The sequence below is a fragment of the Labrus bergylta genome, chromosome 12 (genome assembly GCF_963930695.1).
Source record: "Labrus bergylta chromosome 12, fLabBer1.1, whole genome shotgun sequence".
Lineage (NCBI taxonomy): Eukaryota > Metazoa > Chordata > Actinopteri > Labriformes > Labridae > Labrus > Labrus bergylta.
The window spans coordinates 4,548,787-4,576,119 of NC_089206.1; the positions used below are offsets into that span (position 1 = coordinate 4,548,787).

Below are 27,333 nucleotides of genomic sequence, written 5' to 3' on the forward strand. Positions count from 1 at the left end.
TTAGCAAACATACTGTTCCTATATAAAGTTCCTGTCGGTCAATAAGAGGTCTTTGTGAAAGAGCACTCAAGGGGAACTCGCATTTGGGAGTAATTTAAAGGAGTAAAACTCAGAATTTTTTCTAAGGAGAAGTCGTGAAGAGAAGAGGGAGGTGTTTTGGTAGCGGGGTGTTTCCCTCAAATAGTCGAGCAGGGGGTCAGTAATCCCTCTCACTTCTCATGCACCTCAGTGGCAGCAGTCCGCGAAGTTTCCAGCGTGAGGAGAGGAGAAAACAGCCCTCCTCGAGAAGAAGTCAGTTGTGTTAAAATGTGAGGTATGTGTGCACGAGCCGCCTCAGACCTGCTGAGAACGTGAGACCTCTGGGTAATTTACCTCACTTTGGAGCCTGAGAGCTGACTTCTTATGGACATGATGAACTTAAAGATCAGCTGCTTTCTAGTTTTCTTCCCTTTTTATGTGCAAGGAGGATTATCGAGGAATCATGAAGCCAACCTTGGAGGAAATCCTTTTTTACAGGTAGGCTACAAAATCCATTTTTTGAGTCCCATTGATGCTGCAATCCATGCTACTTTCTGACACGTTGTCTCTGCTATTTTAGGATTTATGCAAGAAGCTAATGCAACAATATTAAGAATGCAAACCTATTTTGTAAACTTTTAAGTTCTTTAAATGGCCTTGTTGCTGAAATCTGCTCTTTAAATAAACTTGCCTAAATGTTGCTGTGACCTTCAAGGTGTGAAAGTCAATACAAATAGCTTTTCAGTCCTTCTACGTCCAACACAACGTGTAAATGTGGCAGAGCATTTGTAAAAGTCCTAAATGTATATCTCCCACATAAAGGCTTCCACTCTTAAAGTTTCTTGTTTCAGTGAAATTCCCGGCAAAGAGACGGATATATGGTAATGTATTGACACAGCAGTGACTTGTGTGCTAAATTAACATTTGAGACCAAACCGTGCAGCCCTCAGTGGCTCTGTGTACAGTGAAAGCATTTATTTCCAGTTCCACTTCCCCTTCATTCATGAATGGCTTTGATTCAGACTATTTTGACACCAAATCTTGACCCAGCCCTCACATAGGCAGATTGTGGTGATAACTTCAAATAGAAGAAGAAGGGCAATGTGAACAGACTGTGAATGAATGAATGGTCTTCTGCAGAGAGCAACAATTAGTTGATAGGTTGTCAATAGAGTAATTGGTTTGAATAGTTAATTGGGGGGAAAGGTCAGCTTTCCAACTAAAGCTTCTTACATGTGGATATTTTATGATTATTTGAACTGAATGTCTTTGGGTTCTGGATAAAACAAGATTTTTTCAAGGACATCATCTCGTCTTTAGGGGAAGATCGAGCCAGATTTTTCACTCATACTTTGACATTTATGAACCAAACAACCAAACATCGACTGATATATCAACAGGCTGGTGTCGGGCTGATATCACAGATGCACCTATATCTGCGTGTATGTTTACACAAGTTATCAGTCGATAAAGAGATTATGAAGAAGAAAACATTGCTCATGCAGCAGAGCATGATGCTGAGAAGAACTGGAAAATAATTGGTTGACACTGTTTTATGTAAAATGCCTTTCATGAAACAGTTATATAAATAGAAAAATACATAAATTGGCTACTTAACGTTTTTTTTACAGGCAGAAAAGTGCTGACTGAGCGTTTGTGCGCTGAGAATAGAAGCACTGCACGTCCAACAGTCTTACAGAAAGCCTCCGCAGTATGACCGACACTACTGAAAAAGTCTTTAAATTAACAAAATAATGCACGTTATTGACATGTTGACTTGTTTCTTTTCCAGAGAGCAAAACGTCAAAACAAACCATCAAGACCAGCGGTAAGCCCGTGCAGTTACTGTCTTGGAAAGTGTTGCATAAAAATACTTAATACTTTAGTTTTAAGATTAAACAAATACACAGTCTGAATTTCTTAAAGCTCCTGTGAGGAACTTTGAGTTTGTCTTGATTTTGTCGCCCTCCTGTGGACAAAGCGGTACCTCTTTATCTTTTTGTTGATTTTGTCCTCCTCAAATATATAGGCCATAAAGAGGTATCAATATTAATTTTTATATTAATTATTTTTCATAACTAGTTAAAATTCTTCACAGGAGCTTTAACCTGTTTGATTCTATGATCTGTGTTTTCATGTAATAGCAGAAATATGGACTGCCTTTTCAAAAAATATTACCTGTTGCACTAAACGATAGCTGCTGTTTTTGTTTAAGTTTCGCTCGCTCTACAGCTCTGGAAACAATCGTTTACTCTTCTTAGATTATCTTCAATATCTCCACTGTGGTTTCCCACTCTGTTTGCTTCAGCTTTAACTGTGAAGAAATTCCCATAAAAAACCAAACAGTAAACCAGTTTATATAGCAACAAACCACAGCTCTCCAAAATACCGTTGAGCCTGAGGGCTGATGTGGCTCTCTTCCTCCATGCCAGTCGCCTCGTCCTGCAGTCATGTGGCCTCTGCTTGACCAGATCGGTCTCAGCAGGCGCCGGCCCTCCTCGAGTAAACAGGAGGACCACGGAGATGCCATGAAGGGGGCTGCTTTGTAATGTTTGGGATACGTTCTACAGCAGGGGGCAACCAGAGTGTGGGAACAATGTAAAGGTTATAGGAACTTGAGGTAAAGGTTTATAGTTGTTTTTTTTCCTTACTAGTCAGCGTAGGACTGTCGGTTTGGATGACTTTCAATGGTTGTGTTTTCCACTCAGACTTGATTGTTAGGGTCACATCGCTGTTTAAAAGTGGCTTGAAGCAGTAGTTATAATATGAGGAGTTGCCTCAGTCCCTTTTAGCCCACAAAAAAAACACACAAATCTTGCATCACCCACATCACAATCACATGTTTTTTCCCCCCTCTTGAGTAAAACAGTGCTCCTATGTGATGGATTATTTTTTCATGGTTTTTTAATGTCTCCAGCTGAAGGTGACGGACTACCATGTGCGATGCAGAGTGGTGTCCCGTTATGCGGTGACCACAGTCCAGAGTTCGGTATGGAACCAGCTCCCCATCACCAAGGAGGCTGCGTTCGAGGTTGACCTCCCCTCCTCTGCCTTCATATCCAACTTCACCATGTAAGTAAGACCCACATTTTACTACCACTGACTCTATGTAGCTCCCTCCCTCTGCTTTTGTTTATCAGTGTTTTATTTATGTCTGATTGTCATGTCTGTAAAAGTCAGGAACGAAAAAACGATTATCTCTATTAAATGGCTTCTATCATAATCCTCACAACAAGGAGTGCAGACTCAGCGGCTTCTTAAAGGTCACATATCCTCCTCCTCTTCAACCAGTGTAAATAAGTCTCAGAGCTCCTCAAAACATGTTTGTGAAGTGTCTTGATCTAAATCCACTCTGATCCTGTATTTGATCATGCCTATAAACCCCTCTATTTCAACTCTGCTCAGAACAGGCTGTTTCTGTGTCTGTACCTTTAAATATGTAAATATGTCTGACCACACCCCCTCTCTGGAAGGGCTCGGGTGTGCTCGGGCTTTCTCGCTCCATGTCCTATTGTTTACGGTGAGAAGGCAGACTCAGAGGGCAGAACAAACACCTAGCTGTGGGAGTGTCACCCACCTGGGGGAGGGGCTACTGCCCTTTGTGATGTCATGAAGGGAAAATCTCCAAGTGTAGTTAGTATTGTTACAGACTTTTCCAGCTTTTATATAATGTCACCTTTAATGTAACTCTATTTTCATTTATTCATTTCACTGCCCTTATTGTATTGATCTGTTCTTAATCCTGATATTATCGTCCTTTATTTCTTTATTTATCTTCTTATTCATTTATTTGGAAACACTGTAAATGAGGGTCACAGTATTCACCATTAACTAGTTGCTTATTAGCATGCTCATTCGTAGCATACTGGCTACTTATTAGTCATTACTGAGCGTACATTAGTACCTTATTCTACATAAGTCTATAGCTGATACCCTCCTAATGACTGCTTATTGTTAGTAAGTCAGGAAGTTGTTGAACATGAATTATGATCCTAATAAGCTTTTGTTTTCTTCTACTTTATATAAATAAATAAAAATTAAAGGGACGCGCTGTGGAGTCCCCGTCTGCACATCGGAGACCAACGCAGAGAACATGACAGTTAAAGTGCTCATGATGGATAGGCCAGGTCTTTGTAATATAGCAATAAGTAAGTGTAAGAGTATCGAGATAACACTTGTTATACACACTATACAAATAAAAAAATGATTCATTGATTCATTTACTGACTTTGTGGCTTATTTTGAGTCATTTTAGTCAGAAACAGCCAAAACACCTCAGGATTTTTCAATAATGAAGGCTGTCCACGTTGTGTAACCGCGTGTTTGTGCTCCTGCATGAACTGTACCTCGCCAAGGCACACCTCTTTTAAGCGTGCCAGGGCAAAGGAAGTGTACTGTTCTTGAGCCAGAGTCAGAGTCAGAGAACTCACACTATTCAAACAAACTGGACTTTAGGGGGTGAAGCATGGATAGTGTGCGTACATCCTCATTCAGAAGTATTAAAGGTTGGGAAATGTTTGTTCTTGCCTGTGGATATATAATTTCTGTAACAAGGTTAAAGATTCAAAACAACTCAAAGTAATGTTCTCAGTTACTGGCAGAATCCAGAAAAGAAACTTCACAGGAATTATGTAAGGAACTAGAAGGTCTGGAGGAAGATGCATAATCTGATTACGAGGAGGGTTTCTAACCACTCTCCTTCTAAAAATGCTAAATATAAACAAAACAAAAATAAGTCAACATTGCAAGGGGCCGAAAAAAAAAAAAAAAAAGAGCCTGGAGCTGGACACGGGAGCGGAAGCAGGTCAGGAGGAGGGGGGAACCTGAGGGCACATGAATACCAGGCTTTGTGAATGGAAGTCAGAAAAAGTTAATAGAGAAAATGACGGGAGTTTGCCCAGTCCCCCTTTTTTCTCCCCTGCACAGTTTACAGAGGCAGCCAGCCAATTCAGATACCCTGCACACACACACACACACACACACACACACACACACACACGTTGACGCCTACATCTACTGTATGCATTCATGCTCACATAGAGGTGGATGAAGATTTTTTAAGTATGTGTGACTCTGTTTTTTTTTAACAACCATAATTCGTCACACCTCTCAGAACCTATTCAGCCTTTTGCACATCATCAGAAAGGAAAAAAAAAACTGAGGCAAATGTGTCGTGTTAGATTTTTGGCATTTATGTCGGTGAAACTAAGAGACTCTGTGTTCTGCACGCAGGTCACCATGTGTACAGCCATTCCTTAACCCACCTTCATCCAGCCGCTCATATAAATACAAGCGCCTCCATTTTCCACTCGTTTTCTACTCTGCTCTGTCTCTCAAACAAGTTCCCGCTTCAAGCCTGAAAAGTTTATTTTAGTAACCCCTTGATGTTGTTTTCCCCCCTTTGGATATGTGTTTGTTCAAAGGACTTTACCTTAATCTAGCACCTTGTGATGCGACATCAGCAGGCATAGAAGTGTTTGGAATTTGGAATTTGGAAAATCTTTATTGTCCCCGTGGGGCAATTTGGTTTGCAACAGAGGTCCATAGAGTCAATACATCCATGAAAAACAGCACAATGACATAATACATACATAAAAAACATAAAATATCACCATGATGGACGTGAATGAGATAAGGGACAAAAGACCAACAGTCCATAGTAAAAGTGTCCAGGCAACAATGTCTACAGCTTATTTAAAAACCCAACAGCTGATGGAACAAACAACCTCAGGTATCTGTGTGATTTCGACCTCCTTACATAAGTGAACCTCCGCCCTGTTGGCAGAAGACTTAACTCCGCATGCAGGGGGTGCCGAGGGTGATGTGTAGGAAGTGCACTGTGCGATTTTTGGATCACACTTTGGAGCTCAGGTTTTGGTTGGGATTTTGCTGGGTGTAGCACCAAGCGGCACTCCCTGTGAGCGTCATCAGCCCTGCAAGATCTCCCTTCATTAATGCTGTTTTTAGAGGGAAATTACTTTTTTTTCCACGCAATCCTGTTTACGACGCCCCCCCCCCCCCCCCCCCCCCCCCCCTCACATGGTTATGAACCTCACACAGGTAAACAAAGTGCGATGCATGTAAGAAGCAGCTTTGTGATTTACTCTGAGGCAAAATAAAGTCAATCATGCTTCATAACTCAATGCAGCCGAGGCGTGTTACTGAAATATAATCCGGCTACTGTGAGTCTCACAGAGGGCTTTTTCTTCTTCCCCCCCCTTTTCTCTCCACCATCAGCACCTCCAACGGCAAGGTGCATGTGGCCCAGGTGAAGGAAAGAGCCGCCGCCAGGAAAATTTACGATGCTGCTAAGAAGCAAGGAAAAACAGCCGGACTTGTTGCTACCAAGTCAGTCCCAGACAAATGTGTCAGCTTTTTCCTTAAACTTTGACAAAATAAACAAGTTTGTTTCATATGCAATGCAAAGTTTTCTTACAATAATACCATGACATCAGATTCAAAACCCTTAACTTTTTCTTCCATTTTGCTTCCAGAGAAAGGGAGATCGAGAAGTTTCGCGTGGCGGTGAGTGTGCCGCCAGGAGCTCGGATGTTCTTCTCTCTGTCCTATGAGGAGCTGTTGCCCCGTCGACTCGGCCGCTACGAGCTCAGTTTGGGTCTGAGGCCGGGTCAGCCCGTGCAGAACCTCACCCTGGACGTCAGTATAACGGAGAGGACGAGCATCAGCTTCATCAAAGTCCTCCCTCTCAAGACCAGCCGGCTGCTCTCCAACACCGCTCAAGGTCAAATGAGTCATCAGCTGTCAGGATAAATCTGAAATGTCAATTTATTAAAATATGCTTTTAAAGACTTTATATGTGATTTTTTGATCACTCGAGTGTTACACCCATTATAGACAGTCATGACTCACAGAGTTATTTTCAGAGGATATACTTGATTTATATTATATTTAAGTGTGAAAAATCAGATATAAAGACTTTAAAGAAGTAAAAAGCCCATTGTAACAAAAGGTACACTACCTTAATGAACCATCATGATGTACAGGTGTAAAAGCTTTCAAGGACCCTGAGAGACTTTCTGGGTCAAAAATAACTGAATATAAATCTTACATCAGCGTTTAAGAGAATAGTTAAAACATCTGGGGAAATGAGAGTTTTCACTTTTTTCATGAGCGTTATATATAAAGACTGGCACCATTCTCATGTCTGTACTGTAAATATCTGAATCTGGCATAAAGACTTGAAACAGGCTTTGTACTCATAGCTCTGTTATACAGATATATATATATATCATCTAACTAACTTCCAGAACACAAATAAATGTATCACCCGAAATGATTTCTTGAATTTAAATGCTGTATGAAATGACTTTGATCATTTTGATAGTATGACATGAGTGTATCCATGCGTCGCTCCCCCCGCAGGTGATGCAGTCGCCCCTGCATCCACTCAGGTCGAACGTAGCGGTGGCTGCGCTCGAGTTCGCTACAGTCCCACTCTACAGCAGCAGAACAGCGTCTCCTCCAAAGGTCTGAATGTAGACTTCATCGTTCACTATGACGTGGACCTCAGAGACCTCATGGGGGAAGTCCAGGTCAGGAGAATCTCATCAATAAAAGCTTTTCATGTAGGATTGTGATGTATTTCCTGTTTTCTGTAGTTTTACCTTTTATTGTTGTTATCTTTATGATTTGTGTTGCAATGTCTGTTAGTCTGTCCTTACTGTGCTGTTCTTTCTGTTTTTTAACTATTGTACAGTGAGTTTTTAAAAAGCGCTTATAAATAAAATGTATGATTATTATTATTATTATTATTATTATTAATAATAATAATTATATCTTTATAATTATACAAATATGTGTTTTAGTCACCAGTAAAGGTTGTCTCCTCCCCTCTTTAAGATGTGTTTTTCCCTTCTCTCTCAGGTCTATGACGGCTACTTTGTGCATTACTTTGCACCCAGAGGGCTTCCTGTGGTTCCCAAAGATGTAATATTTGTCATTGATGTCAGTGGCTCAATGATAGGCACCAAGATTAAACAGGTAAAGTGGACAAACCTCATAAAGTCCCTGTGGTTAAACGACATCTCCGGGGAACTGAAACTTGATAAATTATAAAAACAATACTCAGTGTGGAGCTCCGTCAGTAATTCTTCTCATTTCTGTCAGTAGACCAAGCAGGCCATGGGCACCATCTTGGCCGACCTCAGAGAGGGAGACCACTTCAATATCATCACTTTCTCCGACAAGGTTCACACCTGGAAGAAAGGACGCACAGTGCGGGCGACGCGTCAGAATGTGCGAGACGCCAAAGACTTTGTGAAGAGGATTATTGCAGAAGGATGTGAGTTCATCTTCTAACGTCCTCTTTACGTTTGTTCTTTCTCCTCCAACGCTGACTGTTCCTCTCTTTCGCAACAGGGACGAACATCAACGCGGCGTTGCTCTCCGCCGCCCAGCTCGTCAACCCTCGATCCACCTCCGACCGCCTCTCGTCCCGCCGCGTCCCTCTGGTGATTTTCCTCACCGACGGCGAGGCGACCATCGGGGTGACGGCCGGCGACGCCATCTTGAGCAACGCCAAGAAGGCCCTGGGCTCGGCCTCTCTGTTTGGCCTCGCCTTCGGGGACGACGCCGACTACCTCCTCCTGAAGCGCCTGGCGCTGGATAACCGCGGCGTGGCTCGGATGGTGTACGAGGACGCGGACGCCGCCCTGCAGCTGAAGGGCTTCTACGACGAAGTGGCCAGCCCTTTGCTGTCGGACGTCCAGCTCACGTACCTGGACGATCAGGCGTTCGACATCACCCGCTCCTTGTTCCCAAACTACTTCCAAGGCTCTGAGCTGGTGGTCGCCGGGAAGGTCAAACCGGGGGTCAAGGATTTAAAAGTCTCCATGTCCGCCACCGATTTGAAGAAACGTGTAAACCTGGAGAACGATGTTTTGATTTTGAACGCCGAAGGGAACGAGAGCGCGGATTCTCTCAAGTGTTCAGGAGGCTCGGAAGGAATCTCCAGCTTCGTGCACCGCCTCTGGGCGTATTTCACCATCAAAGAGCTGCTACTCGCCAAACTGAACGCCACCGACCCCGCGACGCAAAGGTTACTGGCGGACAAAGCGACCAACCTGTCCCTCAAATATAACTTTGTAACACCGGTCACTTCTTTAGTCGTCATTCAGCCCGATGAGGACGAAGCGGCTCGAAGTCCGACCACAGCGAAACCCGCCACGGCTGCCGCTACAACCACCACCACGACCACGACGACAACTGCTGCTCCCGCCAAAACTGAAGCCAAATCCTCGGGGACCGGTTCTGCAAAGAAGCCCGTCTCGTCTGGCAAGCCAATCAAAACAAAGCCACACCCTCCTCAGCCGCCTCCAACTAAAAAAATCTCAACTTCTACGGCAAAAACAGCGACTCCAGTGTCCAGGAAAACCACCACGACCTCAAGTCCCAGCACCGTTAAAACCGCCCCAGCTCCATTCTCGGGTAAAAAGACATCACCTTCCCAAAATGAATCCATATCTGCCTCTCCTCCTCCTCCTCCTCCTTCTCCGCCTCCTTCTGCCGGAAAGATATCCACCTCCCTGATCAACGCGCTCAAAACAGCCCCGCCCCCTGCACCTGGTAAAGTCTCCACCCCCCATCCGAGTCCCTTGAAAACAACCTCTCCCCCAATAACCACCCCGATGGTGACACTCACAACCAGCCCAGTGAGAACTGACCCTGCTACCCCGACTGGGAAACCCCTTACCCCACAGCCCAGTCCTGTCAAAGCGACCGTGCCCTCCATAGAAACACACACTAGCACCACGTCCTCTCCAGTCGTTCCTCTGCCTGAAGTCACCACCGTCCCGCCCGAGTTGTTGACTCCGCCCGCCTCATCTGTCACAACAACAGCGCCACCCGCAGCTGTGGACGACAACAACACAAACTTGGAAACAGATTTGAGTATTGCCACGTTTGTGTCGGCCACCTTCGCCCCCATGCCCGGTGTCACAGACGGACCGAGACCGTGGGAGGCCGCAGGGCTCTTAGGTAGGGGAATCATATGACAAGACACAACACCATATCATACTATACTTAAGAATCTTTTCTGAATGACCTGCCTGGTTGAATAAAATAAAAAAATACCATAGCACACCATACAAGACTATAACTTAAGATAAGATTTGATATGTTACACTTCATTGTTTACATGCTGCACACCTTCAGCTGCTTCCAAAGTAGTACTAATAAATAAAAACAATGACAACAATCAACAACCCAACACAATATGTTGCAGTACTGTCAAACAGGTGATACAACATGACACAATGCAACCTGACACAGCACGATACAATACAATGCAACATGATACGAGAGGAATAAGATATGATACGCATTGTTGTCCCTGTGGGGAAAACAGTTTACTTTGACTCAAGTGCTGCACACATATTGATGTTGTAGAATCAGAATCAGAATCAGAATCTGGGTTTATTGCCAAGTACATTTACACATACAAGGAATTTGACTTGGTGTATTGGTGCTAAACAATTAACAGGGAAATAAAGCAGAACTAGCAACAACTTAAATAATACAGTAAATAGTAATTAGTACCAATAAATAAAAACAATGACAAAAAAACAACACCTACGGCTTTAGGTGAGAGGATACACATTGCACTTTGTTGTCCCCACAGGATCATTTGTCTTGGACTCCAGTACTGCACACTTTTCACAAACAACATGCAATGCACAAATGTCCACATAGTACATGTTGTAATGTTTCCACAACATCAGAATCATAAATACTTTATTAATCCCAGAGGGAAATTCGGACGTCACAGTTGCTCCAAAATATACAATATAGAAATATATTAATAAAAATATTAATCAAAGCGAATAGGAATGTAAGTAAGATGTCAGTAATAGGTACAAGAAATATTTACACAAATAAGAGTCAGATGGAATATATACACACATTTTCAAGATTATTGCACTGTTTGTTTCAATACATTTGTTTCATAAATTACAGAAACAGATAACAACTCTCTGGTATACTTTGTTATGGCTGCTGTTAACTTCTGTATATTGTTCTTATTGTAGCTGCTTGTTCCCTGTAAAGTCACAGGCTTCACTTTAATGTCGCACACTTCAGTGTTTTTGTTTCTAACTGACTGTTCCTCATCTCTCCACTAGATGTCTCCACTTTCATTCAGAGAAAAGGTGAATTTCCTCTTCCTATCACAGATGACTTTATAAAATATTTTATTGCCTTTTTAATTTGGCTTACGTTGATTCAGTCGTAACTTGGATCTCTGACAGAAGTTTGCTATTGATACAACATGTCATCAGCTCCATGACTGCAATACAACATGTTCTAAATCTTTGTTATGATATCCTCCTTTTTTTAGATTTTGACCTTGTGAAAGGTGAGTTTCACTTTGAGTGTTTCATACACAGACTCCCCTGTAAAATCTTAATTCTTCTGAAGTACTGTTTTTATAGCTTTCTGTTTCATTTCCCAGACTATGATGCAACCTATGACTACGACTACGATCTCAACTATGATTCCTGTAAGTACAAAATGCTCATTTTAGAAATCTGTTGCTGTTTTTCAGGTTATAAAAGTTTCATGACAAATGAGGCGACGCCTGCGAGCTAGTTCAGGCAGTCAACCTGAGCTGCACTGATTTCACACTTGCTATGCCTCATTCTAAACAATCACCTGACAACACCTCCTTTCATTTAGCTGCCTATTTAAGCTGCAAGATTTCCAGTCTCTCTCTCTCTGCTCTATCATCGGCTCTGACCTGCACCAGTACTGCACTCTTACTCAGTCCCACCACCACCTCAGCATCCACCTGTTTGGCTCTGACTGGGGGGTTTAAGACATCATCCCATCACTCCTCAAATGTCTGCTTGTAATTTAAAACTGTGAGGAGTGATGAGGTCTGCTCCAAGACGCCAAACACAAACTATGCTCCACTGCAATAAATATCTAGAACGATACAGGGGTGCTGGTAGCGCAGTGGTACAGAGGCTGTGGTCCTACAAGCAGGCGGCCAGGGTTCAAATCCAACCTGTGGCTCCTTCCCTGCAGGCCATTCCCCACTCTCTCTCTCTATCTGATTTCCAACTCTTTCGTCTGCCCTATCTCTCCAATAAAGGCACAAAAAGCCCAAAAAGAAATCATAAAAAAAACGTTACAAATGTGAGATGTCTGACTTAAATGTGTGTTTTTAATTTTTAATGTTTATTTTTAGGGGATGATACTGCAGACACCGGATCGTTTGGTAAGTATTTGGCGAGTTTTATTTACAGCTACATGTCTTAGCATACTGTAGAGTTGCTGTCATTGGTTTATAGTTCTTTAAAAAGACGGGTTCGACAATTTGTTTTTTTATTTGATTTGTTCTGTTTTATTTTTATTATCTTTTTTTTTTCTATTTGATTTATTTTGTTTTTGTATAAACTTACAAAAATGTGAAAAGAGGAATCACTCTATTGTCTAACCACAAATGAACAATATGTACAAAAATCTGTGAATGTGTGAAAAAAATAAAAAATAAAAAGACGGGTTCTATCCAATATTCAAATACTTTTTCAGAATCCTCCTCCTCCAGTTTGAGTACTGTGCGGGTCTTCTCCTCATCAGGTTTGTTTTTTAATAACCCCATCACAATCATCTGAATCTTGTCTACAGTGTTCCTGTTTTAATGCTCGTTGTTGTTCGCTGCAGTCGATGGAGATCCTCATTTCGTGGTCCAGCTGCCCAAGCTGCATCAGAACCTTTGCTTCACAGTAGACGGCAGCGCTGACGATGTGCTCAGACTGTTGGAGGACCCGGAGAGAGGTATGCTAATTAATAACATCTCTCATTTCAGTTAAATGTTGAAACTGACTCTTAAGATCAGAGGGAGTTGTGTAATGGTCTATTACAGCCTTTCCCAAACTTAAGACTGCCGTGGCCCGCTTTGAAGTATAAAATTACTCCGGGGCCCGTTATCAAAATATGTTTATGACTACATCTATAACTTTCAGTAAGGGTTCAATTATTGGACATTACAACATGATATTATGTCAAGATAGACACAAAAGTTTACTAAACATTATGTCCATGAATAGTCATGACACGTCTTACTCATCACTTAAAGGGTTGACTCGTGGTCAATCATCATTATTGTGATATTTATTTTATTTTTATACTTGGTGGAGGGCTTTTCACGGCCCACCTGCAGTACCCACACGGCCCACCAGGGGGCCACGGCCCACACTTTGGGAAGCACGGGTCTATTATATTCAGTACAACAGCAAAACCATGAGTGTGATATTATTTTCTACGAGGGGAATGCACTTCTTTTTTCAAAATGATCTTTTTTGTGCTTATTCAGGAATAATAAGACAACATTTAAAAACTGTAAATGTCCACAGACACAAATAAATGTAAACAACAAGCAATACTGTTAGTTAAGAGTAATAAACAACAATAGATTATATTTTTTGGGTACATTTATTTTTCAGTCAGACAGCTAGTTCCTAAACTGGACTCTCCAGCGGCTCGGGTTCAAATCTGACCTGTGGATCTTTTCCTGCACATCAATCCCCACTCTCTCTCTCTCTCCCTGATTCCCCACTCTATCCACTGCCCTGTCTCTACAATAAAGGCAGCCCCCCCCCCCCCCCCCCCCCCAAAAAAAAAGAGAAAAAAAAATCTATTTGCTGATGGTTTCCAACACATCTAAAGCAAAGTGATCAATTATTCAAAAGTCCCAAAATTGTTGTCCTCTCTATCAGCATTCATGATGTGACCTTTTCTTAACTCCATTTACTTATTTTCATCATTTCAAATCTCTTCTGTATACTATGCAAGACCATTTCTGCCAGTTAAAAAAATAAAAATGAAAATAATAAAGTCATAATAATGAGATAAGATTTCGACTTTTTATCTCATAATTAGGACTTTATTAGTTTCATTTTTATTTTTTTAACTGGCGGAAATGGGCTTCCATAGTATACACACCTTAGACACAGGCGTTTATGTAAATCATTTAAATAAATCAAGTAAATCAAGTAAATCATGTAAGTATTAACAATATTAACAAGTAAATCATGTAAATATTATCTTTATTATATTTACCAGACAGCTGTTAATGTGATTTAAGTTATAACTTCCTTCCTCTAAATTATGTTTCATCAAAATGTTTTATAAACGTTGATTAAAAGTAAGAAGTGATGTTTTATTAAAAATAAAAATGTGTTCCTCATTCTCCTCAAGGGATCATTGTTGATGGACACCTGATGGGAGCTCCCTCCAAACACGGTGCAGAGGACAGAGCCAGGACATATTTTGACCGGCTCACCGTTTCCTCGGCCACAGGCGGGTCAGGTGACATCATGATCACCCTCTCGCTGGACGCCGTCGTGGTGGAAGGAGAAGGGCGGGACATCCTCCCCATCAGTCAGCAGGGATCGGTGACGAGGCAGGGCGTGACGGTTACCGTGGACAACCACCGGAGCTGCTGGATCGAGCTGGGCAGGGATGTGCGCTTCCTGGTCCTGTTCCACCAATACAAACACCCCAGCTACCTGCAGATGGCTCACCTGGGTTTTTACATCACAAACGGGCGGGGGCTGTCTGCTTCAACTCAAGGATTACTCGGTATGTCTTAACCGTCAGATCTCATTGAAACTTCGTTTACCTTTATTCATCATAGTCCTTTATTTAACTTCCTGCTTTAGACTGATGGAGAGACAGACAGACAGGTAGGTAGGTAGAAAGAAACTTTATGGATCCTGAGGGAAATTCAAGATTTGATGAGATAATTTACAGAAATAATGCTACTTAAAGAAGCTAAAGTTTCTGCAGAAATATACATACGGCTAAATATGTATTACTATTACAACTATTTACCTTAGAGTGTCGTGCACTGTGATGGGCACAGGCTTAAAAAAAAATGCCCACTCCCCGCCCCCTCTCCCACCCACCTACCCCCAACCACAGGCATGCAGAAGACGCACCAAAAAGTAGAAACACTTAAGTAGAAACACTTTAAATGTTTAAATGCAGAAATACTGGGCCGACAAGTTATTTCTTTTAAATCAACAACCTGTTTGTTAATGCTGTAGTCTGTAGTTAATACCATGAAATAGTTAAATATCTACCAGTTCATTGTTGGCACCATTAAATGGGGGTCTCCCCTAGAAAATCTTTAGCACCAAACGTTCCTTTTCCTGAATTCTGATCTTTTTTTGCACACATTTTTGGAATTTTCTGCACGATTTTTGTAAGTTCAAACCCAGTCTTTTGCCCTGTCCCTTTTGAATCTCTTACATTGTTTGTGTTCATATATAAGCACATTTTCACACATTGATTAATGTCTTCATTTGAATACATTAACAAACATGTGGACTCTAAAACCTTTTGTGTTTCTGCACTTTTTCAGCACATGTGGCCTACGTATAGTTTATATGTAGTTTTTTATGAAATGACTGGATTCCTGAATTACTACTGATGATCAATGGAAACTTTTTATTAATCATTTTATATAATAATTGGTTGAGGTGAAGCTGTTTTGACCGCTTAACAAACGGTTAAATCTACAGTATAAATACAGCTGTTTGTTTTAGTGACATGTAGAACGTTGTTTCCCAATCTGAGGTTTGACCCCCTCCAAAAGGTCACTAAATAAATGTGAAGGAAAAGAAGAACAAAGTAATGCTTTCTATTTAGTTTTTTCTATCGCCTGCAGGATTACGACGGGCCCTGGTGACCTCTTGGTTTCAACAATGTGTAAAGTAAAAAGCATTCAGGACACATTCTGCTGATAAGTACCCCTGTGTTGTAAACTGTCGTCCTCTGTCTGCACACACAGGCCAGTTTCAGCACGCTGACATCAGTGTAACTGCAGTGACGGATCACCAGGACGGAGCCGCTCACAAAGCTGCCACATTAGCCCGAGGGATCCTGAGGTGGGGATCCGAGCACACGGCGGTCACTTTGCAGGACAAGTCGCTGAAAGACTCGGTGCGTAAACGCCACACGGGCAGGTGTTGGGTTGTTCCCAAAGGAGAGGTGGAGAGACTCCTGGGTCATCCATACGAGAGCTACGTGGTGGATCATGTGTAACTCTAGCTGGGGCAGCGCCGCCCGGCTGCATGTGAGCTGCACGGCTCAGGTCGCAGCGGTTAACATGGCGGCTTCTAATGGACAAAGGATGACCAAACAGTGGCTCTCAGTGACTTTCTGCTTTATTATATTCTGTCAGGAAGGAAACAGAGGTGTGGTTACCAAAGAGGACGCATCAGAGACAGAGCTGCATTTAAAGGATTAAAGAGGACATTTATTTTAAAAGTTATAGTGACAGACTGAATGATGCTGCTGTTCTACATCATTCAATCTGAATTGAATTCAAGCTCTGTGTTTTTTTTTTATGTGTAACACAGAAGCAGTGTTCTGCTGGTTGCATGGCAACCACAAATGTCTGTTTGTTCTGCAGTAGAAAAAAAAACGCACACTCTCAAACTTCAGCGATATTTATCAGACTTTTCTTATTTTTTCATCCTGGACTGACTCTTAGGAAAAGCCAGATTCTTCTACTCCAGAGTCACATATAATTATTCAACCTGTATCATTCTGAAAGTTGTATTTTTTTTAGTACACGTGTATATAAAATATTATTGTACGTATGTATAGATATCTTTCAACAAAAGGTCACTCGCCTGGATGTAGTCGAAAAAAAAGGAAAAACAAAAAGTCGAATCCTTCCAGGTTTGCCATGTGCTTTTTATTTTTCTATCATTTCATTCATAGTTTAATTCATTTTATTTGTTACACAAGACATTAGGCATTGTTCACATACTAGTGATCAAACAAGGACAGTAAGTTTTCTACTACTCAGCCTATTTCTTTTTGTCAAATTCAAGGGATATTGTCAATAATAGTGGTTTCCAAAAGGCCCGAACTGGATGGAAAATTAAAACAGTACGACCACACATGAGGCTTTTGTTTTCAATAAATAAAAAAGAAAAGAGCGTACAGTATCTGATGCTGAGAAGGGGCAGGGGGGAGGAGGGCCTATGTTCAAAGAGTAAACGGTATTCCAGTTTTTGATCAGATATCACGTTTCCAGAATGAGGAGCACACACACAATGTTGTAGACGCACAGTGTGAAAACTGGAGTGAGTACACAGCTGTCGAGATTCTGATTTTTCAGCTCGGTGTCCGACTGGCTGCTAATGCTGCTTTCCTTCCATCAAAACCTGTTTCTTAGGAATGCTAATAATCATATTAAACGGTGATGCAGCACCGGTATGATCACAGAAGATGAACAAAATGATGACACAGCAAAAAACAAAACTAAGAAAAACAAATAAACCCCGGTGTGCATCACTTTTTTTAAACGTGTTTTATCATCAGAACATAAAGCGTAGCATATTCAGCGTTTGACATAAACCTTTCCACGACACGGCAGTGAAATTTAAATAAATAAGAGCATAACAATAAAAGACACATAAACACCCCTAACACACAGGATGACTTCGCTTCAGGGATTTGTCTTTGTGGATAAAGTGAAATGGATCTGCTTCCAAACGATCAGAGCGTCTAATCATCAGTTAGTTGTTGATGTGAAACGAGCCACAGATCAATCTGGCTGTTGGAGCGAGTGTGCAGTGCAGAGACGTGAGGAGCCGCCTCAGAGGGTAGACACAACATCCCTGCTAAAGTATTCAGTCACATCTGCAGCCCAGCACACATCTCCTTTTTTTGTTTTTGCCATTAACAGCATACAGTAACTATTTTTGGCACACACCTGACCTGCCCCTTATCTGTAAGCAGTCAAAATTGAACTTCTGATTAAGACCCCAAATTAAGGCTCAAACCAAATAAAAGGATCTTGGTTCATTCTCATGGGTCGGCTTCTTCAACTGTGGCTTCATCTCTTCCTCTAATGCTACAAAGTCTTTCAAAAGTTACAGGTTTTTTTTTAACTTCTACAAGTTCTCATAGGAGCGAGAGTCCCTAAGGGGAATGACTTATCTAAACGACATACACAAAGGGGGTTGAAACAACCAAGACACGATCTGGTGCGTCCACTATCAGCTGAAATTTCAGTCTTCACTCTTCACTTTCTGATCATCCGAATCCAAAAACATTCCCCCCCCCCACATACATTCCTGATTCCTCGTGCAACACTTCCTCGCATCTTAACAAGCGGAAATCGCCGTAATCACAGTTTTCTTAAAATTCATCACTTCTTCCAAATCTTCCAGAATACTCAGCCTCCGACTTAAAAAAACAACAACATCCTCTCCATGCTCTCTTTTAGCGCCGGTCTTTCCCTTTTTTCTTATTTTTAAAACTTGAAGACCACAGTTTCAACCTCAGCTCTGTAAACTTCATAACTTCAGCCAGCGAAATGTGCACCAAATATATAGAAATAAAACTCTTCAATAATTTAAAATGTTAGAACGTAAACTATTCAAATTCAAAAACGGACATTAAAACAACAGAGAGAAACAAAGGAACTGCTTTTTTTGGGGGGGGGGGGGTTTGGGTGACGGTTATTAGCCACTGGTTAGCTTGCCTGCTAGCACAGGGAACACAACAGCATTGCAAAGTGAGCACTATCAGTTGACAGAACAGCCCATTTATATGTAATTATTCATCACATTTTTGATTTTTTTTAATTTGCCCGACCAACAGATTTTTGCCAAAAGGAGCGATGTCTTTTTTCTTTTTTTTTTTCTTTTTTTGTTGAAGTAACACATGTAAAAGACCAAGTAAGAGAAAAGTGAAAGCAGGGTTGACAGGAGCGATGCGTGGAATGGTCCAGCCTTCATACCGCAGTGTCGTTAAGAGTCTATGTACAAATACTACTGTGTGTAAAAGAGGCATGCATGTACACTGGAGGTGACCCTTCCAGAGGATTCTACACTAAAGCCATTACAGATATCTCTCATGTCAGAGCTCGCACTTCAAACCCTCTCGACGCCAATCAATCTTTCATTTCATCCGGCCGACCTCTGATATGAGGAGAGAGACGTTACAGAAAGAATGAAGAATGTTTTTCGAGGAAATCGCCGCCGACAACAAGTAATAAATTCACCTCTAATGAGAACAGTTAAGACATGATTATACTGTAAAATTCTACGATGGAATGAAAGACCGTATCAACCCTGCTTTTCGGTGACAGAGATAAGGAGTGTGAGTATTTGAACAGAGTGTTATGTGTGTGTTTGTGAGCTTTTATGTGTTTGAATCGAGAGAGAGAGGGACGTAAGGAGAAAGGAGGCAGAGCCCAGGACACAAACCCTCTCCGACACAAACGCCACGCCCAACCCGTTGTTTTTTTTTGTTTTTGTTTGAAAGAGCTGCTCAGACAGCCCCGGCTTTCTAACACGGGCTTTGCCATCTCTTCTTTTTTTTTAACCCCTTTTAAGCCCCGCCTCCTCTCCCCGGCCCCCGCCCTTCTCTCAGGAAACCCCTTTTTTTTTTTTTTAACAACCTGCTCACTGCTCGTCCTCCCCAAACACGTCGTTCTGTTTGCGTTTCATGTTCTCAAAGTCAAAGTCGCTCCCGGTCATACGTTTGTAGATGTCCTTGATGTCGTTGCAGGTCGTCTCAAAGTGGGTGGTGGCATCATAGGAGCTTGAGGCGAAGACCTGGGAAACATAAAAATGACAGGACTAAGATTCAACATCAGTCTAATTATTAAAGTTTACCACCATGTAATCAGGTTTTTTTTTTAAACTAAGTATGCCTTATCCTTCCCTTCTAGCAAGTAATATTGAGCCGTCTTTAACAAATATTACTCCGGAATAGGGGCGGGAATCACGGTGTTACTCACGATACGATATGAAACATGATAAGATAAGCGATAATATCATGACTCAGCGATTCTACAATAATTGAATAATTCCAAGACAATCCTACAATGAGTCATCACAATATCTAATTTACTGAGGAATATTAAATGCCCCTTAATGCTAAAGTGTGTCGTCTTCTTCTTCCATTATCCCGCTGTCGATTTTGTCTTTGGTCACCCTCGTTCATGTCATAAGCGCTACTCTGAGAAGTCGTGAGGAAGTGATGCAACGAGTTAAATTGGCAGGAATATCTGCTCACAGTGATGTCATTTTTTATTTTTTTTTATGACTGTATCAACATTTGGCACCACTGATTCACAATTATCCCCTCATCTCCCAGGCCCCGCCCCCTCTCTCAGGAAACCCCTCCAAAACTGCTCGTCCTCCCCGAACACATCGTTATATTTATGTTTAATGTTCTCAAAGTCAAAGTCGTTCCTGCTCATACGTTTGTACAAAACAAGTCAGGAAGACGGAGTATTGCTGGATCGATATTTTATCCCACTCCAAGAAAAGTGTTTCGTTTATACGCGGTATAGAAGTCCATGCTGATGTATTGTTATAGCAGTAGAAGTATTTAGTTTTATTGCTACAACATGACTTAACTGCGCCCGTTCCACAAAGCTAACCAGGTACTTTGTAAGGTTAAGAGAAAGTCTATTGGTTTAAAAACTCTCATCAAGCTTCTGGAGATTTATTTAAAGTACGAGTCGTTTTCAGAGCTGCATTAAAAGTATTCATAAGGTGATATTTATACCAAGAGAGGCTCGGAGTCATGAGGTTTGTTGGGGGAGAAAACAGACAAATCTTTGTAAAATTAGACATTAAACACCCCCATAGAGCTGGAATGGATTCATCCCTGTGCTCGACTATGAGACAGGAAGTCCACTGAGGCTCTATGGGACGAACTGTCGAGTACTAGGCTACATGGGGTCAGCCCTAACTTCTTCTTAGCTTTTTTTAATTTCTTGTTTTAAGAGGACGCTTCCATCATTTTAGTTCCTGTAATTGTGTCTACTGATCCCTTTGTTAACCTTAAATATGGATAGCAAATTTCATTGCAATCAGTCCAATCAATGTCAAGCCATTTTAATTTATAAGATATAAACCTCCAGGAAAAAGACTCAGGGGTCACAAGAGTTCATTCACTTCATGCTCTGGAAAACAAAAGTGTTTCTATGACATTTTCAAGGAAATTCATAAAATAGTTGTCGAGATATTTCCACATTATCATTTGACCCAAGTGGATAACCGACTGACCGATCATGCCATCAAAATAGACTAGCATGCTAGCCATAAACCCAGCGTAAATGTAATGCTAATGGCTTTGAGCAGCTGCAGGGTTGTTTGGGAAACATGTCTTACCTGGCTCTCAGTGCCATCATCCGTGGGCTCATAAAGGTCGCTAATAGCCACAAACCTGTCGGGGGAAAAAACAACCCAGTTACCTCAATACTCTTATCATGTCGTCATTATGAAACGTTTTACAATGTACGTGACGCTAAAGTGCACGACATGTTAAAAATGCTGACTTTTGGTCGATGGGCTCCAGCAGCTCAAGGGCCGGCTCGATCTCAGCCTCGGGCTCGCTGGTCTCCACTGTGGTGCTGACAATGGCGATGTACTTCCCCTGGGCGGCCACATTGTGTGCATAGGAGATCATGCACACATAGATGTCTGGAGAATAAAGAAAAAGGGTTAAGAAGAGAATCAAATGAAACCAGGTTGTATATAAGAAGTGGACAAAACCTACTTGGCTGGAAAATTTAAGCCAATACAGAAGTGTTCTTCTACTACTACTACTACTACTACTACTACTGGCCAGCAGGGGGCGACTACACCGGCTCAATCGTACAGAGGTCAACATGAAAATGAACCTACATCTCAGCTCTGTTACAGACTTGATGCCAAAAGGCTGCACTGACTGTTTTAGCCACTAGGGGCAGCGGAAAAACAAGCTGTTAACAACGACACCAGCACTCATAATCCACTAAAAAAGTCGCTATGGTGAAACTGTTGGCAACTACTGTAATTGCTTTTTTAATTTTGTTTTTATAAACTTTTATTCACCAAATCGTGCATACACACACTCACACAATAAAAAAGAAAGAGATACAAACAAGAGGGGAACTGTGGTATGATACAGTTTTGCAAGCAGATTTAGACAAAAAACAAACAAACAAAAAACAAAAGGAAAGGGTCACAAAGAGAGAATTAGAAAGAGGGACAAAATAAGTAAATGAGCAAACAGGACAGAGAAAAACATGGGGACAGTATAGTAACAAAATTATGTAAACTGGTGGGATAGGTTGTACACATGGTGACGATTTTTGATGTTATTTGTTGCTGTAGTTGCTTTTTAACCGGGAGATACATAACCAAAAGCAAAATACAAATTGGTCCATTTGGCTCTATGTTATGTAACCTTGTAGTTTTGTGCAGAGAGCAAAAAGCATGTTTGTAGAGCATTCAAAAAATAATAATTAGTGCAGAATGCCAAGAACAAAAGAACTGAAATTAAACACTGCAGAGCTGAGGGGAAACGCTGAGTCAGGTGGTCTTATTTAATTGCGAGTGACCCCCCTCTGCGTACAAGTTGTCATGAGATCCATTGTTAATATAAGAGGATTAATAGCTCCTTTAGGAATTCAGAATCATGCTAGAAAGTCAATTTACATCACACACTCTGATGTTTCTTTGTGCATTTGGATAGTTAGCCATGTTGACTAAAACTGAAATGTTTAATTTAAAAATATGTATAACTTGAGTTGTCACCATGCTCCTCATTAAGTCCAGTTCTTGTCTAAAACTATCAACAGATCTGGTTTTGTTATCAGTCTCACTTCTCCAGTAACTTAAAACCATGAAAACTTTATGCTGCTGTCTCGGGCCAGGTCTCCGTAGCAACAAAGATGTCGTCACGGTGACGGGGATCCTCACCTGAGTTGCGGTTAACCTGGTTCTGAGGAATGATGATCTGGCAGGAGTTTGCGTCGTTGGTGTTTTTGATGGGGTGGCTCAGGACGCAGATCACACGGATTACCTGACCCGCCTTGCGGACGCGGTCGGGGATGTAGCTGGGGTCACAGATCAGCTGCTTACAGCGAGCAACCTGCACGCAGGAAGGACACGGTGACAGCAATGTGCAACGCATCTTAGTTTGAAATAACAATATACAAAATTCAAGTTCTTTATTGCAGACAATCAACAACGCCGTACCTCGCCCTCAGACTTCACTCCAACTACATGACCTCCTTCCATCACAATCTCATCCACGGGTTTGTTCAGCATGTAGGTGCCTCCGTAGATTGCACTCAATCTAAAACAAGGGGAATAAGAACACTTAAAGATGGAGTATCTTTTTTATTTGTGTAATTTTAATATTAAAGACTATCTTCTCTATTGATGTGGATAGACAAGTGTTTGAAATGATACCTGGCAAATCCCTGGGGCAGCTCCCCCAGACCGTACAGGGGGTACAGGTAGGGGCTCTTCCCATATCGTGCCAGCGATTCACTGTACAGCTTGATGCGATTGATCGTCTCCAAACAGGGGACATCAAGGTAGCTGGAGGAGGAGAGAAAACAACATCAGAGAATAATGAACAAGACAGAGAAATAATAATCAGGACCAAAAAGTTCATCGTCGACTATGACATCATTTTTAGTTAAAAAAAAAACAATTGGTTATCAATTTAAAATAATTTCGATAAAGTAATTTGTGCCCATGTGTGATATGCCGGTGTTGTTCTTACTCGTCTGTCCTGTAGAGGGCCAGGGCGTGGCCGGTGAAGTCGATGACATCCTGTCCGAGGTCAAACTTCTTGTAAACATCCCTCATCGTTGTTGTTTTGGGGTCCACGCCCTCAAAGGTCTTGGGGTCATTCTCGTCGAAGTTGGCCACAAAGACTAAGAACTTCCTAAACCTCCTCTTCTCAAACATTCCCATCAGATCTGGAAATTAAAAAAAAAAAAAGGCTTTAAATCGTCGAGAACGCTGAGATTTTAATCAAAATGCTCCACCACATCCATTGTGCTCGTTAATTCTGGTGATACTTATTGGGGGGGGGGGGGGGGGCTTACTTGAAGCTAGTGCCTCGGTCTCGGTCGATGGCACCTTGTAGATTTTTCCTCCTTTGTAAACGAAGCTTCCCTCCACCACTTTAAAGTCCAGGTACCGTGTCACCTCTGTGTATAGCAGCATCTTCACAAGCTGACCTAAAATCACACAGACAAACTCGTAATGCGTCTCGTTTTATCAACCCTCAACATCCAAAACTTTCTGCCTTAGAATCATCAAGATAGAGCTTTCTATTTAATCTCTAAGTGACAGGTTCATCCCTTATTCCTGGGCCATGTCTGTAATTCTAATCATGTACTATTTGTCTTTCTGTATCCTCAGTATATGTTGAGTAGTGTCAGGGAGATTTATCGTGATATAGTCACTACTTTATGAACAAAACTAGTCGTTTGTGACTAACCGTTGGCCATGAGAAACTTGGGGATGAGATCCACGTTCCAGTCTCTTCCTCGGCCCATCGACTCAGGTGGGCTATCTGGAAGACTGAAGCGCTTGTACAGCTGTGGGAAAAGACCGGAAAAAGGCACATTAACAACATCCTGTGAGGCCTGAAATCCATGAAGCTGTAGCATTACTGAGCACAAGGCAAAGAGACAATTAAAAAAAAAAACAGCAGCTGCTGGAAGTAAAACGAGACGTGTAGTGAGGGATATAAAATATATTGATTGCTTTTATAGATCCCAGGAGCTCTTTACCTCCTCCAGAGGGGTGATGGAGGAGCTCTCGCCACCATAGTAAGGGTTCCTGTCCATGTGCAGAACCTTTTTCCCATTCACAGACATGATCCCAGACAGAATGCATTCCTTTAAAAAAAAAAGAAGCAAGATTTAAAAAAAACAAACATTAGTATCAACAGCAACACATCCGTTTTAAAATCAATAGGCATCAAATTAAAGTTAGATCAATTTGAAAAGCAACCATTGTAACCAACAACCAGCACCGCAAATTGAGAGGCTTTGACAGCAGGCTTCAGGGAGGGCAGAAGGGACGTGTGCGCATGCGCAACTAGATCGTTCCACAGATATCTACTGTAATAATCATAATAATAATCATAGTAATAATAACAGTAATGACAGCTGTGTTTTAAAGAATAACAGTCGCGTGATATTAAAACATTCTAAAATATAAATTATTGTGGATCTACAATGACAAAAATATATTTAATATCTTATTAAAGTCCCGAAATGTCGACTTTAATTCTTGCCAAAAGACGTATTATTATCACACACAAGGTGTCCGGGGTAATCCTGCCGCATTGGGGTGTGATAATTGAGTTGAATTGCGGCAGGGGCAGCAGCAGGGAAAGGCTCAGTCATTTAATAAACCCGAGCTCAGGCCTGCGCAGACCTCAGGATGGAGGCCTGTCTATGCAAAGAGGACCATGACACACACTGCTGGGTTACGCCTAAAAGATGCTACAGGGTGTAACACAACACTGAATCAACTTTGGGAATATTGAAAAAAAAAAAAACCTTTGGAGCAATTATTGTTTTCCTTCGATGCACACCCAGTCAGACTCATTGTTTGTTTAGAGATATTTATATAAAGCGCATCTGTTATCTCAAATGTCTTATGTCACAGGCACACAGGGATGCAGGGAGGCTTTCACTTGTGAGTTAGGATACACAGAGGGGAAGCGGGCCTTTTACGAGTCTGCCTTAAATAATCACTTGGAAATTAAAAAAAAATGCATTTGTCTCCGTGCAAGACAGATGAAGCTCGACTACTTACTGTGAGTCCGGTGCCCAAAACGATCACATCATATTCCTCATCCATGTTGTATCACCGCCTCTCCCGTCTCGCCCTCTTTTCGCCTCAAGAAATGAAGGGTACTGAAGGAAATAATGCAAAAGTGGGTCCACAAATAAGCGGGGATCCGGCTCGCCTTTCTCTGCCCGAGTGCTTCAAAAAGAGCTCGTTCAAAGTTAAGTATTATTTATGAATCGCCAGGTTTTTAATGACCAATGGAATAAACTGTCCACACTGTCACCGGCGAGGACGACCAAAGATGGCCCTGTACGTGGATCACTCTAGAACAATCTGAGTGCGCGTCGGGAAATAGTGCGCATCCTCCTCTTTTTTCCCATCCCGACACACAATGGACTCAAACTGAAAAAGGCTGTGTGTGTAATGGGAAACCTCGCTCCGAGCTGCGAGCGATTGGGCTCATGCTTTGTCTCTTTTTCATCGTTTGTCTCGGACTTTGACCATGTTTGTGTCCATTAGAATTACATTTTGTCCAAGTCTGTTTGTTCTCTATTTTCTTTTCTATCCTTCCTTTCCAGTTGTAGGCGCAACGTTACGTTGATGCAGGAAGTATCCCTCCGCCACCACAGCTGTGTGGATGGGAGTTGCTTATACTCTCACTGACCACACACACACACACACACACACACACACACAGGCCTTTTCAAAAGAAGAAACAGTTGAAACTTTACTTCTGTTTTCTGCTTTGGTCGTTTTATATCTCATATAAAATCGCCACACATGAGTGGGTCGAAATGATACAAGTAGCCTGTTAAAGTGCCAAAATGTGTGTATCAGCACCATGGACAGTTGCAAGGTGTACCTGTCATTCATGAACAAAGTACAAAGTTCAGCTCCATTATACACATCACATGTCTGTTTATTTTAGATTAATCATTATAAAAGACTGTAGTTTTTTTTATAGCACCAAATGTTGTGCTAAACTCTGCAAGGAAGTATCCACTAAGCTAAGCCTAACAGCTGAAGATGTGTCCAAATACTGGAAGAAACTAAGCTTGAAGTGTGAATCTAAACAGAACAAAAAAACATGAAAAAAAGCAACAGTCTCCCATCGTGTTAATAAAAGGCAGCAGAGGGCAGGGCAGGCAGCAGTGCTGTGAAGATTAAAAACGAGTCAGCTATAAGAACCAGCTCCTTTAGTCACCGAGGGGAACCGGCTCCCATTAGGGAGTCAAATACTGTGTTTGTGTTATAACTGAACTAATACAAGTAAATATGAAGAATGCTATCCAATAACATGTTTCTAAAATATTATCTCTGCACATCTAATTAGAGAATAACATTTTAAGTCAAACATAATAGACTAATACGTTTTAAATTAAATAAATTACATATATTAATAAATTAAATATATTAAATAAATTAATAAATTAAATGAATTAAATGAATTAAATGAATTAAATGAATTAAATGAATTAATTAATTAAAGGAAAAAATAATTTTGGTTTTAATACAAATTAAAGACAATGCAGAGTTGCGTCATTTATAAAAACAATTACGGTATTCAGTATTGTTTTATGATTGATGGACAACTAGGTGAGTTATTCTTTATATATTCCCCACAAGAGGTTTTAATTTGGTAAATTAATAAAGTGGCTGCATAATTTCATAGATTTATTTAATTTTGTTCTTAGAGGATTTTAGGTTTCAGAGTGTCTGG

At 41.4% G+C, this 27,333-nt stretch overlaps 2 protein-coding genes across 4 annotated transcripts; one reads left to right on the forward strand and one right to left on the reverse strand.

The window, feature by feature from the left end:
- The first annotated feature begins 202 nt into the window (after positions 1–202).
- itih6 (inter-alpha-trypsin inhibitor heavy chain family member 6) lies at positions 203–16,952 on the forward strand. 3 transcript variants are annotated; one of them, XM_065961783.1, is made up of 17 exons: positions 203–516; positions 1,811–1,846; positions 2,936–3,090; positions 6,256–6,366; positions 6,513–6,760; positions 7,402–7,571; positions 7,903–8,019; positions 8,149–8,320; positions 8,398–10,014; positions 11,157–11,183; positions 11,372–11,389; positions 11,486–11,533; positions 12,224–12,253; positions 12,568–12,615; positions 12,700–12,813; positions 14,236–14,619; positions 15,710–15,915. In XM_065961783.1, exons 1-17 carry the CDS (start codon positions 403–405, stop codon positions 15,757–15,759), a joined length of 3,459 nt encoding a protein of 1,152 aa, XP_065817855.1. In that variant the 5' UTR covers positions 203–402; the 3' UTR covers positions 15,760–15,915. The 3 variants fall into 3 exon arrangements, with proteins under 3 accessions (XP_065817855.1, XP_065817853.1, XP_065817854.1); XM_065961781.1 differs by having other exon boundaries at positions 204–516; positions 15,833–16,952; XM_065961782.1 differs by lacking the exon at positions 1,811–1,846 and having other exon boundaries at positions 204–516; positions 15,833–16,952.
- gdi1 (GDP dissociation inhibitor 1) lies at positions 16,723–25,974 on the reverse strand. The gene is made up of 11 exons (XM_020650265.3): positions 25,638–25,974; positions 24,602–24,709; positions 24,307–24,406; positions 23,909–24,043; positions 23,581–23,779; positions 23,262–23,393; positions 23,046–23,145; positions 22,767–22,938; positions 21,359–21,503; positions 21,192–21,246; positions 16,723–19,622 (listed from the first exon to the last, which is right to left on the reverse strand). Exons 1-11 carry the CDS (start codon positions 25,680–25,682, stop codon positions 19,470–19,472), a joined length of 1,344 nt encoding a protein of 447 aa, XP_020505921.1. The 5' UTR covers positions 25,683–25,974; the 3' UTR covers positions 16,723–19,469.
- Positions 25,975–27,333: the final 1,359 nt, after the last annotated feature.